Genomic DNA, 15,587 nt, shown 5'->3' on the forward strand with positions numbered 1-15,587 from the left:
TCTGACTAAGTAATAACTCAGTCCATTTTTATTTTAAAAAACTGAAATTTCTGCCTTTGATAAAACTTTCTCTCAAGACGGAAAGTCTTTAATTTGGCTCTTCCACTCATGACTTATTATTCACAAAGCAAAGCTTTTAAAACTGCAAATCTTTTCTTAAGATCAATTTCAAATGCCAACCTGTATGAAATCTCTTTACCAAAATATGAATATATGAATATATGAAATCTCTTTACCAAAAGTGGTCATTCCTGGACTCCATAGAGCTTGGTTCCTATCTCTACTAAAATAGTTGGAACTAATTTTTTTTTCTTTCTTACATGCTTTTGTCACCCAACTATATCTGTGGGGTCTTTGAATGAATAAATAGCATATTTATCTGTATACCCAATGCAAATATCTGTATACCCAATTGCACAAATACTACTTACTCCTTATGCATGGGGAATACATTCCAAGACTCCCAATGGATGTCTGAAACCACTGTTACTACCAAACCCAATACATCCTATGTGTTTTTCTCTATACAGACATAGCTATGATAAAGTTTAATTCATAAATTAGGCACAGTAAGAGATGAACAGAAATAACTAATAATGAAATGGAACAATTATAACAGTATATAAGGTTTGTGAATGTGTTATGTCTCTCTCAAAACATATTATACTATATTCATTCCCTTCTTCTTGTGATTATGTGAGATGATAAAATACTTACATGATGAGATGAAGTGAGGTGAATGACATAAGCACTATGACACAGTGTTAGGCTACTACTGACCTTCTGATCTTAGGGCAGAAGGAGGATCGTCAGCCTTCAGATCGCAGTTGATTATGGGTAACTGAAATTGTGAAAAGTCAAACTTTTGATAGGAAGGACTACTGCAATACTCACCAAATGTTTAATGAAAGCATAAATTTAAAAAAAAAAAATGAAGGCCATTTCCCCTTTGCCAAAAAGCTGTTACCACTCAAACAATGCTTTGGTACAGTAATGAATCTAAGTATTGCTCCTGTCTTTTCTGCTTCAGTCGCACATATGAAGTTGGTGAAGTTCTTTGTCTCAGCAGAAGGGTAAACTGAAATTTACAGTGTAAGTTTTCAAAGTTTTCAACCCTTTAGGGTACAAGGCCCTAAACTTAGGTTCTTAGGACCCTTTATGGATAAAGAGAATTCAAGATTTCTCCATAGAGAATAACTAAAAAAGACTAGTAACATGTCTTGTACACCCTAGACTATATTTTTTACTGTCCCTAAACTCAAAGAATTGGGCATGAAGGCACCCAAATGAATCTTATGATAAATCCTCCCTTAAAATTTTCTCTTAGTAGAAGAGAATCCAAATTGTAGTCCTGGGCTTCTTAAACCCACACTTAGGTCCAGATACAAAATGCTCAAGGCAAATAGGGTGACCGGCTATCCTGCTTTTTCTGGAACTGGGAAGTTTCCTGAGATGCAAGAATTTCAGTGCTAAAGTTGGCATAGTTATAGGCAAACAGAAAGGTTGGTCATCCGAAATTGGCAAAATACCATGAACCCTCATGCCAATTCCTCTATAAAGACACATTTAAGGCAATCGAGTTGGTAAGTCAGCTTCTTAGATTATCGGCGCATGTATGAAAAGTGTTAACCATCTTCCTTCCCCTTCTTTTTCTGGACTACAACATTTCTTTAATTAGGGATTGCAAACCTTACAATACAACAGAATCACTTGTTTAAAATAGACTGCTAGAACCCACCCCCAAAGTTTCTAATTCAGTAGGTCTGGATAGGGCTCAAAAAAAATCTGCATTTCTTACAAGTTACCAGATAATGCTGATGATGTTAGTCTGGGGATCTAGCTTTGAGAGCACTGCTCAAGAAGTTTAGTACCTTCTGAGACTCACATGTAATCAAAAAAGAAAACAAGTCAACTGGAAGTATGAAGATATGAATCAATAGTATAAAACACAGTCTATTGTAAGAGTCTGTTTTCTTTAATTTCTTAAACCCTGATCAGTGGCAAGTACAGATTTTAAAAAATCTTAACATACAAAGTTTTAAATAAAATATAGAAGTTTCTAACCTTCAAGAAAGTTTTTGCAGAGATGTGGGAGAGTTCTCTATTATTAGATTTACTTTAATGACTGTGATTTCTCCATGGAAAAGTCAGCACAGTGTAGCACTGTTCTGGGGACATTTGGTTCCTCTTCTGAATGCTCAAACCTAACAGCTGAATAATACTTTATACTTAATTTGAATCACAGTTTCACAATTATCATTCTCTGTGACATACTAAACAGGAAAAAAAGAGCATTTTTATAACACAGTCTGCATTTCTTTCAACCTATGCAAACTTTTTAATGTAACAAAAATATAAAAGCAATTTCAGATTATATATATGCATTCAATTTTATGTCCATATGCTGCCTTTGGAAGCACTGACTGCTGCCCCCAACAATACACAAATTTTGCCATAAGCTACAGGAATATGTCCTTTATCTTCAAAGAAAGGTTCCTGACTGTCCTCATTTAGATATTATATTTGACCTAGGAGAAACTGAGCTATAGTGTTTTCATGGTAGAATTTAAATATCCCCGATAAAGGTTTCTAGGGAAATGGGTCTGAAATAGAAAAAACTCTATCATATTCATGAATAAAATAAATTTCTAAATGTCCTAATTCCAGAAACTAGTTTTCAGTAGTAACAATTTTGTTTTTGTCCCCAGCGTTCTGGTGGTGCCCTTGCCATTCCCTTGTGTGCATTCCAGGGGACTGTGTCTCTTCAAGCACCTACGGGGAAAACCCTCTCTCTTTCTACCTATGAGGTAAGTGCAGAAGGACAAAAAATAACCCCAGCCTCTAAGAAAATAGAAGTCTATCGATCCAAAAGTGTTGGCCATGAACCAAACTCAGAAGATTCTCCCTCCACATTTGCGGACACCAGTGTGAAAATACACTTGGAAGTTCTTGAAATTTGTGATAATGAGGAAGCCTTGGACACTGTGTCAATCATTAGCAACATCAGCCAGTCCTCTACACAGGTCAGATCTCCATCCCTACGCTACTCACGGAAAGAAAACAGATTTGTTTCTTGTGATTTAGGGGAAACAGCTTCATACTCTCTCTTTTTACCCACGAGTAATCCCGACGCTGATATCAACATCTCCATTCCGGACACAGTTGAAGCACATAGGCAGAACAGTAAAAGACAGCATCAAGAGAAGGATGGCTACCAGGAGGAAATCCAGTTGTTAAATAAAGCTTACAGAAAAAGAGAGGAAGAAAGCAAGGGTAACTAGTGATCATTTGGTCTAATAAAGGCAAAAACGGGTCTGCAAGTTCAAACTGCTGACTTAACACTTTTGTTCCGAGGCTATTTGATTTCCTTTATTACTTGTTGGTTTATATAAGATTCACAGATTTAGTAACTATTTTTAGGGTAAGCAGCTGGAACTAGTATAAACACTTAAGTGCTTTTGATGTATTACCTGTAGATCACACACTGTGGTAATTAAAATTTGTATCTTATCTGATTCCTAAAGCTGTTTTCTAGATTAAATATCAGCCTCATTTACTAATGTTTTTGCCTGTTTGTCATCCTCAGAGTAAACAGAAAATTGCATAAATTCAATGAATATATTGTTCACATGCTCATGTTTCAACACGTAAGGCTGGCCTTTATTGCAAGGGGTAGGAAGATATTTTGGGAGTGGAAAAATGTAGCAAAACTCTGTGTTGTATTTAAAGAGAATTGTCTATATGTGTCTAGTAAATCAAGCTTATTACAGTTACTGCTTTAGCTTTATACCCATGTTTAAGAAATATATTTTCATGTAAAATGGCAAACTACCTAGCTTCCAACTTTGAAACATGCATGCCCATAGTCTGTAAATAGTAGTTTCCTTCATAAAGTAAAAATTGCTTACTAAATATTTTTCTTCCCTTCTCTCTTAAATCTAAGTATTTTCCTTTCATCTTTCCATTATGTCAAGATTCCCTTGAAACAAAATGTTGTATGTTACAAGTGGAATTAGTAGTCCATAACTCAAACATTATTGGAAAAGGTTATAAATGTACACATTATCATTTCTAGAATTGTTTTATCTGAATGGATATTGGGGAAAAATTCTGCCAGATTAAGTTTTGTTAGGTATGCTCAATTAGATTAACAAAGTTCTGGGTAAAGCCAAGGAAATCCACTAAGTAAAAAAATAAAAGTGTGTTTCTAAAGCTGTAGATTTGGCAAACTTTTTTAGCCATTCTTGAAGTATAGAAAATTTTCATACAAATATTATTCTAATTTTAGGTGCTTTTCAGGTTTTTTCCTAAAAGGCATGTATATCTCAAGCAAATTCAATATATTTTATTACATGAGTGTAAGGTATACATTTCAGCACTAATTTTAAAATGTGTTACATTGGGAAAAATGCAAGAATCACCTTATCAGATTATTAGTAATGTATATTTCAAAAATTATGAAGTGATTTTACTTCAAAATGCTTTATTCTGATCTTTCTTTAAACATACATTAAATGTATTACTTAAATGTTTATTTTCCAAAGTTATTGAGTTGACATTTTTACATGGTATGTGACTTTGTGCATGCCACACCTCACTCACATATCTTATTTACTATTTACAGACTGAGTGAATTATATTTTTAAATGATTAATTTGGATTTATATTTTATTATACTGAATCAGAATTCTAAATTACTTTATATGGACTTTCAGATTGTTTCACCTTGAGAAGATTTTTTTTTTTTGCCATCAAGAACTCATTTTCGAAGTAATTATTTCACTGGACTTTATGTCTCTTTTACTCTCTCAATATCTCCTCTTCTAAACTTGGGAAGCAAAGGTAATGCCATTAGTAGAGTTTGTAAAGCAAACCTCAAATAATGTCTAATGTATAAATTCAAAATCAAATATGTTATTACAAATATATTTTATTTAAAATGCCTTTTTATATCCCTACAATTGAGGGCTATTTTATTTCTTTAAAAGATTTATTAATTTTGTAGAGAGAGTGTGGGAGAGGGAGAGAGGGAGAAAGAGAATCCTGAAGGAGACTCACCACTGAGCCCAGAGCCCAACTCTGCGGTGAACTGGGCTCAATCCTAGGACCATAAGATCATGACCTGAGCTGAAATCAAACGCCAGCTGCTTAACCAACTGAGCCACCCAGGTGCCCCTTAATGGAGGGCTATTTTAACATAATGACAGATCAATCAAATATTATAAATTAATGGCACTGGATGCCTGTTATAAAAACAGAAGTTGAATATTCTAATAATGTTTTGTAAAAGATAAGCTTTGATATATTAAATTTAGATGTATAATTTTATGAAAAAGAAAGGTGATATTGTTCCCTTATAGTATGATTTTTGGCAGCAAGGAAATCAGAAACAGAATCATAATAAAACTGAAGAAAATAATAAAGATTTAAATAGAAATAAATCCTTTATAACTGGCATAGCTCTTTAATACAGAGGAGAAGATGATGGAAGTCAAGATTTAAAGAGCACAAGAACTAGACTGGAAGACAGTAATACTCCTTCCCTCCTGTGTACTATTTTCTTTTCATTGGACTTGGGCCTATGCTGGGAGAACTGGAAAAACAAAAAACAAAACAAAACAAAAAACCCCAAACTAGGATATTCCCATTTAATTGCCCTTGGCTATTGAATTAACTATACACTGGATATACTTTAAAGTTCTGGTGTATTAGGGGTGGCTCAGTCACTTGAACATCTGCCTTCAGCTCAGGTCAGGGTCCTGTGATGGGGCCCCACATTGCCATTGTTGTTGTTGTCCAAGACAACTGTAGTTGAAGCTAAAGAAAAATCTATAGGGGCTATGAATATGCATTAATGGCTCCTCCCAATCCTTGTTTAGAAACAGTAAGGGTAGGTAAGCTACATCAGTATAAAGTCTACTTACTCTTTAAAGTAAAAATGTAAAAATGTGTTTCTGTAAGAAATACCCTTGTAGATATCTTGTACTTTTTAAATAGCTTACCCTGTTATATTTTATTAGTAGTAAGTACTATATTGCATATAGCTGATTTCTTTTCTCCATAAACTGATGAATCTGAAGACTAAAATTACTTATTATCTAATAAAAATATCACCATCTGGTGGTGACTTCTACAAACTGAAAAGACATATCTAAGACTCCCAGTTAATATAAACACATGTATAATCTCAAAGAGTTGTGACTGACAGAGGCAACCATTTTGGAGACCAAAGCATTATTTTGAATATAATAAAAACCATTTGGATATACATTATTTGGAAGCTTTTCTCAACATGGTTCTTTAGTATTGAATTTCATTAGATTTTGTCTAGGTTTCTTACTTATTCTATCTAGCCACTTTCATTATTTATTCACTATAACATTTAATGAATACCTACTCTATGCTAGAAATTGTACTAGCTACTTAAGATTATGACTATGAACAAAAACAAAATGCACACCGCCCACACACACATGAAATGAGTTTGAACCTACTGCAAATTTAGAGAACACAGTCCACACAAGACTTCCCTCACTCCTGATACCTGGTGCAAGTTTAGTATATCCCCAAAACCGCTATCAATTTCCATAATTTCCTAGAAGGATCCACAGAACTCACATGAAATCTGTATTCTCACAGTTATAGTACACGATATAAACTAAAATCAGCTAAGAGAAGAATATACAACAGAATCCAGAAAAAGTCTGAATGTGGACCTTCTGTTGTCTGCTCTCCATGGAGTCAAGGACAGCATCACTTTCCCAGATATCAATGTAAGACAACATACAAAGATTACTGCCAAGAAGGAAAGCTCATTTGAATCTTGGTGTTCAAGTTCTTTGTTGGGACTCCATCATGGTAGGAGTAGGGGTAAGCATGGTTCACTGCTCACATGACTGATTTCCAGCTCCTAAAGAAGTCAGGTTGATAAAGAATGACACAAAGCTTCTACCTTAAATCACACTGTTACTATTTGGCTGATCCACGGCCCCAGACAAAGTCACTCTTATAAAGCAACATGCTTCAGGGTCTTAAAGGCAACCTCCCCAAGAGGGGGGAGAGCTCTTTTAGGATGGGTTAAGGTCCACACTATACATTTATATACCATACATGTATAAATGTATGTATCTCAAGTAATGTTAAATGTATTGACAGAAAGTAGGTACTGGAGATAATAAAAATGATAAGAAAAAAATGAAAATAAGAGGATAATGATGGAAGGAGTTAGTTTTCCAAATATTTTGGTTAGGAAAGACTTCAGTGATAAGGTAATATTTTATCAATCAAATAAAGTGATAAATATATCTAGGGAAATCATAGTTCTAGCAAAGGGAACATCATATTCCCAGAACTGGGAGTATGCCTTTTGTATTTTGTGAAACCATGGAGGAGGTCAATGCAAATGCAGAGAAGTGAGAAAGAAGAAAAAGCAATTGGAAATAAAGACAGATAAGGGCAGGGAGAGACATATCATTACTGCCTTGAAGATCAGGTATGGACTGTGAATCTAATTTTAAATTTGATTTAAAGGAAGTCATTGAGGGTTCTAAGCAAAGGAATGACATGTTTGAATATAAAATCACTGTCTATTGTTGTCAAGGGAAATGACCATGAAAGTACAATATGATTACAGAAGAAACAGGAGGCTATTTTAGTAGTCTGAGTTAGAGGTGATATTTGCTAGGATTAGGGTGATAGCAGTGGAGATGGTGATGGTATTGTATTCTAATTCAATAAATAGGAAGAATTTCCTTGGTTACTAAATAAATTACTCACTTCTTAAATGTTTTTTTATGGAGCCTGTAAATTGAGGAAAAAAATTACCTATGGCAATCTATTTTCTGTTAACACCTTGGAAAATCCCAGTGTTTCTACTGTCTTTCATCTATCACAGAGACTAGAAGTCTGAAAAGTTTATTTTCCATTCTTTCTTGCCAGTGAGTTTCAGGTTTAGCATCTGCCAGAGAGAGGTATTTGTGCAAGATTTGAAGGACAAAGTTGAAGAAAAGCAGCAGCAGTTAAATGAATGTTCCTAACCAGTTGAGGCTTTCTCCTCTAAGACATGGTTTAGGAGTCTAGGCTCTTTCCATCCCGCAGGTCCACCTTTTCAATTTTTATGATCATTATGCTCATCTGTATTAAGCTGGTAGGAGGAGAAAGGGCAAGGAGGATCCCGCAAGGACTGTTTCAGGGATGGCCTGGAAGAACAGAGGCTCAGCCACTGCAGATTCTGCTCTATTGGAGACATCTCAGTATACAGTCATCCTCAACTTCAAAAGAGACAGATATATATATTTATCCGTGCTCACAGGTAGAACACACCTAAATTTGGTGAACAGCTAGCAACCGGTCTCTGCCACATGCTATGACCCTAACTAGACAATAATATACCATACTATAATAGAACATAAATAGTGCCCCCTTCCCTGGTATCATGAGATGCAGAGATACTGCATACCATAATCCAAGAATGGTACATTTTCCCCAAGTTTGAGTTATTTGGCCTTGAGTCTAGACCAGACTGTACTGCTCCAAACCTAGGTCAATTTGTTTATATGATCTCTTCTTCAGCTATAATACAAAGAAAATCATATTTATATGTCTTTCCTACAGTCTTGAGATCTCAACTTCAAAATACATAAAGAACACACGTGCAAACATTCACATATACAAAAACACATGTTTTGTGGGGTTTTTTGAGAATAAGCAGGGACTTGGCATTGGACAGTCAAAATCCCAATACAAAGTGACTACAATGACGATATTTTGCAATATTATGTAGAACAGTTTAGATTCCTGGATTCATTTCATCTTGAAACACTTTATTAGAGGAAAATCTTTACCTTCACATATGCATAGTCTCACTGAGTAACTAGTCCAGAAAAAAAGAAAAAAAAATCAATCTCTGAAGCAAATTTTATTTCTGCCACTCAGCAGAAATACAATTCCCAGAAGCTTTAAAATGTGAGGATCAAAAAATACTAGGGTTTGGACAAATCCATGGTCCCCTGGTTACAGGAGTAAAGATCCATATCTACTTGCTTCATAGAAGACTTAAGACTTTGTATTTTCATTATTTAGATGAAAATTCATTGTTAAATTTTTTTTCCCTCAGAACTCATTCATAATATTTTTCCCCTGAACTCCCAGATTATCTGTTTACAGTAGACAGAGAAAAATCCACTAATTTATTGAGATTATGTAGTTTTCAAGGGAAAGTATGTTATGCAAGATGCTCAAGAAGATCTTTAATATGGATCCTGGCATCCATTTTTTTTTCCTTCTTTTTCCTTTCATGAGAAACAGATGGAATAAGCAGACAGTGACAATAATTCATAGTTAACGATGACAAAATGTCTGGTTTGCCTGAGCTGGTCCCAATTTATAATTGTTTTCCTGGCATAAAAATTAATAGCATTCTCTTTAACTTTTATAGAATTGGACAATAAGCTACACAATCACTCTATAGTTGTAAAGCAAGTTGCACCTAATCTGTATGTTTTTTCCCCCAAAACAAAGGATGCCTATAGTAAGTAAAAAGGAAACTAGGTAATGCCTATACATTTCCTGCTAAAAGTCCTTCATTTACTTTTCATATTTCTATTAGAGAACTTTAAAAATACTCTCTTTCTGTATTTTGCGTGAAATAAGAAAATTATGCTTTGATGTCATCAACTTACCCTGAAAGAAGGTAATAAAAGGGGGACAAGTATGTCATGCCATCAGAAGCTTAACTTAAAGGTGAGGACACCCCACTCCTACTGCTAACTGTAAAGTAACAAATCACAAAGAAAGCAGTACCTCTGGAGCCACTGAATGCTTGGACAATTAAATTCAAAGAGGATGCTGAAACAGATAATATCTGCATTTGAAAAAGAATAAAGGGACAGAAAAATTCTCTGATTGATCTTTGCCTTTTATTGAAATATTTACAGTTCACTGTAACTAAAAGCATCAGAGTATGCTCTGAACCAGAGCATTGGTTATGTTAACTTTTCTCCTGCAAATTTCTCTACTCTTCTCCATCCTACTCTCTTGCACCAAGAGATTGACTTGCACCAACCATGTAAACAGACAGAAGCAAATGCTCTCTGGGTTTGGACAATGGGGACTTCCAGCAAGAGATCAGAGACAAGGAAGAGAGTGAGGTGAGGAAATTTATTCCTCTTCACCTTGGACTGGATCTTACCTTTTATCAGCAGTCACTGCTTCTTACAGAAAGCTGACCCTATGACATTTTCTTCCAGGATGCCGGTACTCATTCCCTTTCTTCATTCACCTTGGGCCTAGAAATAATAATATCTCTGTTGCTACTAATTCCAGCTTAATGAAATCTTTTATAGTTCCTTTAAAAGATTTTTTGTACTTGTATACATACTTATAACACATATATATACAAATGTTCTCTGAAATACCTTATTTTAAGATTGTTACCTGTTTTTTTTTTTTTTTTAAGATTTTATTTATTTATTTGACAGAGAGAGAAAGTGAAAGAGAAGTAGGCAGAGGGGGAGAGGGAAAGCAGGCTCCCCGCTGAGCAGAGAGCCCAATGCAGGGCTCCATCCCAGGACCCTGAGATCATGACCTGAGCCGAAGGCAGAGACTTAACCCACTGAGCCACTCAGGCACCCCTGTTTTCTTTTTTTTAATATACATTTTTCAAAGATTTTACTTATTTATTTGACAGAGATAGCAAGAGAGAGAACACAAGCATTGGTGAGCTGGAGAGGGAGAAGCAGGCTCCCCGTTGAACAGGGAGCCCAGTGTGATGTTGAACTCAATCCCAGGACACTGGGATCATGACCTGAGCTGAAGGCAGACACCCATCTATTTTCTATAGAGACTATTCCTGACATATCTACAATCTATAACCTTTCAAGTGTGTAACTATCTTGGCTGTACAGTGGAAAGAGCCTTGGGCTAGGAATCAGAAGATTTAGTTTCAACCTCTATTCTGATTCTAACTCTACCACTGTTTGAACTACACTTGAACTCTCCAGAGCTCTGTAATTCTTGAGTGGATGTTAGAAAGATTAGGGATGAAGAGAGCCCAAGCAGATAAGATTATCTGTAAAATCTTTTAGTCATACCATTATTTATAAAATTTTTAAATACTAAATGAAGGTTAAGAATCTGCAACTTCTCTGAAACCCTACTTCTATGAAAACCCTACTATGATGAAGATATGATTCTCTTCTTTGTTCAAGAGGAATACTTGATGGATCTAGGTAGAACACAGGTTTGGTGTTCTTAGATCAAGACACTTCAGGTTTTACCAATTTTATTTAATATTTTTTATTTGTTTTCTTATAAACATATAATGTATTATTAGCCCCAGGGAGTGTTTACCAATTTTAGAATGAAGACCAGGACAAAATCCTGACTCATCTAAAAGTAAAGTAAAAAAGGTAAATTCCGTAGAAGTCAGAGAAGCAAGGAAACTGGTGATAAGAGCTGACAAAATTGGCATAAAGGAGGACAGATCAATTTGAGATAATGAAAAAGTAAAAAATCTCGGGACACCTAGGTGGCTCAGTGGATTAAGCTGCTGCTTTCAGCTCAGGTCATGATCCCAGGGTCCTGGGATCGAGTCCCGAATCGGGCTCCTTGCTTGGCAGGAAGCCTGCTTCTCTCTCTGCCTCTGCATGTTTGTGTGCTAGCTCGCTAGCTCTCTCCCTCTGAGACAAATAAATAAAATCTTAAAAAAAAAAAAAAAAAAAAAAAAAGAAAAGAAAAAATAAAATCTCCCAGAATTCCAGGGGAATAATTTTCTCTTTAGCACACTGGATATACTAAAAACTATAACCAGAGATTTAAAAAATATTCAAAATATGGTGTACTTTCAAAGTGGTAAGCAGAAAATATGTTGAAAGCTGAGATGAAGGAGGGAGGTCAAAATTTAAACTCATCTTCCCCTCCCTTCCGCCTTCACCCATATTCTCTTATAATGTAAGACTTCCTTCTTTTTTTTTACTTCCTAGGTATCAGGGGTTTTCATTACTTTATGTCATCTTTCTTAAGGCAGATTTCACAGTCTCCCCTCTCTGGAGTTATAATTGTGAAATGTCTACTAGGGAACATGACTTATAGGGGTGAGGACTAAAAATATGTTGATTTAGTATTAGAAAAGTGTCTCTGATAAATAGATAAATGAGGTTTCAGGGACTGAAAATGGAAATTTTTAAAGCAAGGAGGAATAAATACTGCTACAGACACTTGGTTTTTTAACTTTCATAAGACTACATTATTCCTCATAAAATATATCAATGACAGTGGGATCCTTGCCTTGGGGAGGTCTCATTCTTTTTAGTCCTTCCATCTCTTGACTTTCTTACCCTAACCATAATAAAATAGGGAAAAAATATGCCTATTCATAGTACCTGACATATAATAAGCACTCAGTAAATATCACTTGCAGTATTAGCATCCTTTTTCCTACTTCTAGTTGTCCTAAGAATAGCAGCAGATGTGTCTGTGATACAACACAAAAAGTCTGTAAAAATATCAAAGCTCATGATCAGTAGAGAGCACATTTAAGAAAGACCTCTTTCTAGCCTGCCCAGAGTACACGACAAAGCAGAGCATCAGCAAGAGTAACAATGGCAACTATAATGAGCCAGTCACTCCTTTTGTTTTCGGGCATTAGGTAACCTAGGAATTCTTGCAGATTTCAAGCAAAGCAGGAAAACAAAACAAAACCCCAAGTATCAACTGCTACTTTTCTTCTCACTAATACCTTTGTGGTCTTTCCTTAAAAACCTTCCTTTGGGGCAGATTTTTACTACAGTGACATTTGCTCTAAAGTGTCTGCCTAAAGCAATAGCCTCAAGCAATACCATATTACTTCATGCTAAAGAAGCCAGGAAAAGGGGCACCTGGGTGGCTCAGTGGGTTAAACCTCTGCCTTTGGCTCAGGTCATGATCTCAGGATCCTGGGATCTCAGGGTCCTGGGATCGAGCCCTGCATCAGGCTCACTGCTCAACAGGGAGTCTGCATCCCCCTCTGCCTGCCTCTCTGCTTACTTGTGATCTCTCTCTCTCTCTCTCTCTTTCTGTGTCAAATAAATAAATAAATAATATCTTATAAAATATATTTTTAAGAAATCTTAAAAAAAAAAGGAGTCAGGATAAATTAGTAATTTTAAGTTGATAACTAAGATTCCGTTTAGGATTAACAAACATGAGGTGAAAAGAAATAATAGAATTTAGCAGGAAACAGAGATAATACTACCTCTCTGTGGGGTGACAACCCCAGAGATTAGGATTTAAGGATTATGTGAAATATGGAATATTATATTACTTTTCCACTGTTGCCATAACAAATTACCAGAAACTCAGTCTTAATTAACACAAATTTAGTACCCTATGATTCTATAGTTTAGACGCTTAGTAAGGGTCCTCAGTAAGCTAAAATCTAGGGGTAGGTAGGGTGTGTTCCTGTCTGGAGGCACGAAGGGAGAATACATTTCCTTCTCCAGCTCTAGATGTTGCCTACATTCTATGGCTTGTGGCCCTCTTCCTCCATCTCCAAAGCTAGTAGCAGTTGCTTGAGTCCTCATATCACATTACTATGAAATTCATAGTAATGAAGAGAATTTCATAGTACTATGAAATTCTTCTACTTTGAAGGACATTTTTAATTATATAGAGCTCATCTAGATAATCTAGGATAACCTCCCCACTTTTAGGTCAGCTGATTAGCAACCTAATTTCCCTTGGCCATGCAATTTAACATAGTGACAGTTCTAGGGAAAGGATGTGGATCTATGGGGGTCATTAGCCTGCTGACCACAAATGTGAACCACCTAGCCAAATACTTATCAAATACTAGGCAACAAATAAATGCTAGTTTTCTTCCCCACTTACTCCCTGTTGGTCTTATTACTCTATTATTCTGTTCAGGCTGCCTCAGTAAAACACCACTGGTTTCAGTGCTATTAAACCACTTTATTGGTTTAATAAATAAATGCTATTTATTAATAAATAAGTACCATACATTTATGGTATTATTCCAGCTTAAACAACAGAAATTTATTTTTTTAAAGTTCTGGAGGCTGGGAAGTCCAAGATCAAGGTGCTGACAGATTTGTTTCCTGGTGAGAGCACCATTCCTAGCTTGGCGATGTCTTTGACCATGCATAGCCTTTCTTCTTAGGAGAGAGAATGAGCTCTCTGTTATCTTTTCTTATAATCCTATAAGATTAGAGCCCCAACTTCATGACCTCATTTAACTGTTTCCTTAGAGGCCCCATCTCCAAATGCAGCTAACCTGGGGGTTAAGTCTTCAACATATAAATTTTGAGGAGATCCATTCAGTTCATAAACTCTCTTAGCTAACAAAAATCCACACTATTTCCTTCATATTTTGCCCCAACGATCCCCAGTACACCTACCAATCTCACCCATTGAAAATTCACATACTTGTCATTGCAGGTATGTCCAACAAATTCCAATACATTTATTAAAACTATTCATTCTTTAGTCTTAACCATATTTGCCAAGGACTACCAAAATGTATCTCAGTCTGCTCTCTGTTTTTAACTCATGTAACCAACCAGTTTTTAGACATCTCAATTTGTATGTTTCATGGGTTCTTCAAATTCCACATGTATTATATAAAAATTTTTCAAGATTTTATTTATTTATTAGAGAGTGCATGCACGAAGGAAAAAGAGAGAGAGAGAGAAGAAAAGCTGGGTAAGGGGCTGAGGGAGGAGCAGACTCCCCACTGAGCAGGGAGCCCGACGTGGGGCTTGATCCCAAGATTCTGGGATCATGACCTGAGCTGTAGGAAGATCCTTAGCTGAGCCACCCAGGCACCTCCACGTGTATTATTTAAATGCATTAACTCAACTGTTCCCCCATTCAAAAACAAAAAACAAAAAACAAAACCTCCTCATCCTGTATTTTTCATCTCAGGATACGGTATCTCTTTATTTGGCAGTCATTCAAATCTTAATCTCAAGAGTTATCTGACCCTTTCCTCTAATTGCCCACATCCAGTGAATCATCAAATCTGAGATTTTTTTAATCTCCTAATATCTCTTAATTCTAGTCCTTTTCATATTTCATCTTGCCTCCCCTAAATCATAGCCTTTTAACTAGCCTCTGCTTATCCATTCTTGCCTCCTCCTTTCCTTTTTCTTCAAAGCAGCCAAAAATAACCACTCTCCTTAAAGTTTAATATTGTTCTCTATGTGGTATATAAGGTCCTCCATGATTACGCTCTTTTCTACCTTTTTGGTCTTCTCCAACAATCTTAAAGTTTAAGGGTTAGACCTTCCTCACTCTCCATATATATATTTTAAAGATTTTATTTATTTGAGAGAGAGAGCAAGAGTGAGAGAGAGAGAACACAAACAGGGGTACAAACAGAAGAAGAGGGAGAAGCAGACTCTCTGCTGAGTAGGGAGCCCAACATGGGATTAGATCCTAGGATCCTGAGATCATGACCTGAACTGAAAACAGATGCTTAACCAACTGAGCCACGCAGGTGGCTCACTCTCCAACATTTTATCATCTCTCTTCATGCATATTGTTTCCTCCACCTGTAACAATCTCTCTACTCCCCATTAGTCTGGCTAAAG

At 35.9% G+C, this 15,587-nt stretch overlaps 1 protein-coding gene and 1 long non-coding RNA gene across 6 annotated transcripts in view; one reads left to right on the forward strand and one right to left on the reverse strand.

Moving 5' to 3' along the window:
• Window positions 1-5,246, forward strand: part of GPR149 (G protein-coupled receptor 149) — a 63,700-nt gene extending 58,454 nt beyond the window's left edge. For both annotated transcript variants that reach the window (XM_059163709.1, XM_059163708.1), the window contains exon 4: window positions 2,709-5,246. In XM_059163709.1, the coding sequence (XP_059019692.1) occupies window positions 2,709-3,281 (573 nt within the window). In that variant the 3' untranslated portion in view covers window positions 3,282-5,246. The remainder of the gene's footprint in view (window positions 1-2,708) is intronic.
• Window positions 1-15,587, reverse strand: part of LOC131824966 (uncharacterized) — a 192,667-nt gene that overhangs the window by 175,592 nt on the left and 1,488 nt on the right. For all 4 annotated transcript variants that reach the window (XR_009351062.1, XR_009351064.1, XR_009351061.1 and 1 more), the window contains one exon: window positions 10,190-10,286. This is a non-coding gene — a long non-coding RNA (uncharacterized LOC131824966). The remainder of the gene's footprint in view (window positions 1-10,189; window positions 10,287-15,587) is intronic.

This window comes from Mustela lutreola, chromosome 2 (assembly GCF_030435805.1).
Source record: "Mustela lutreola isolate mMusLut2 chromosome 2, mMusLut2.pri, whole genome shotgun sequence".
NCBI classification, from domain to species: Eukaryota; Metazoa; Chordata; class Mammalia; order Carnivora; family Mustelidae; genus Mustela; species Mustela lutreola.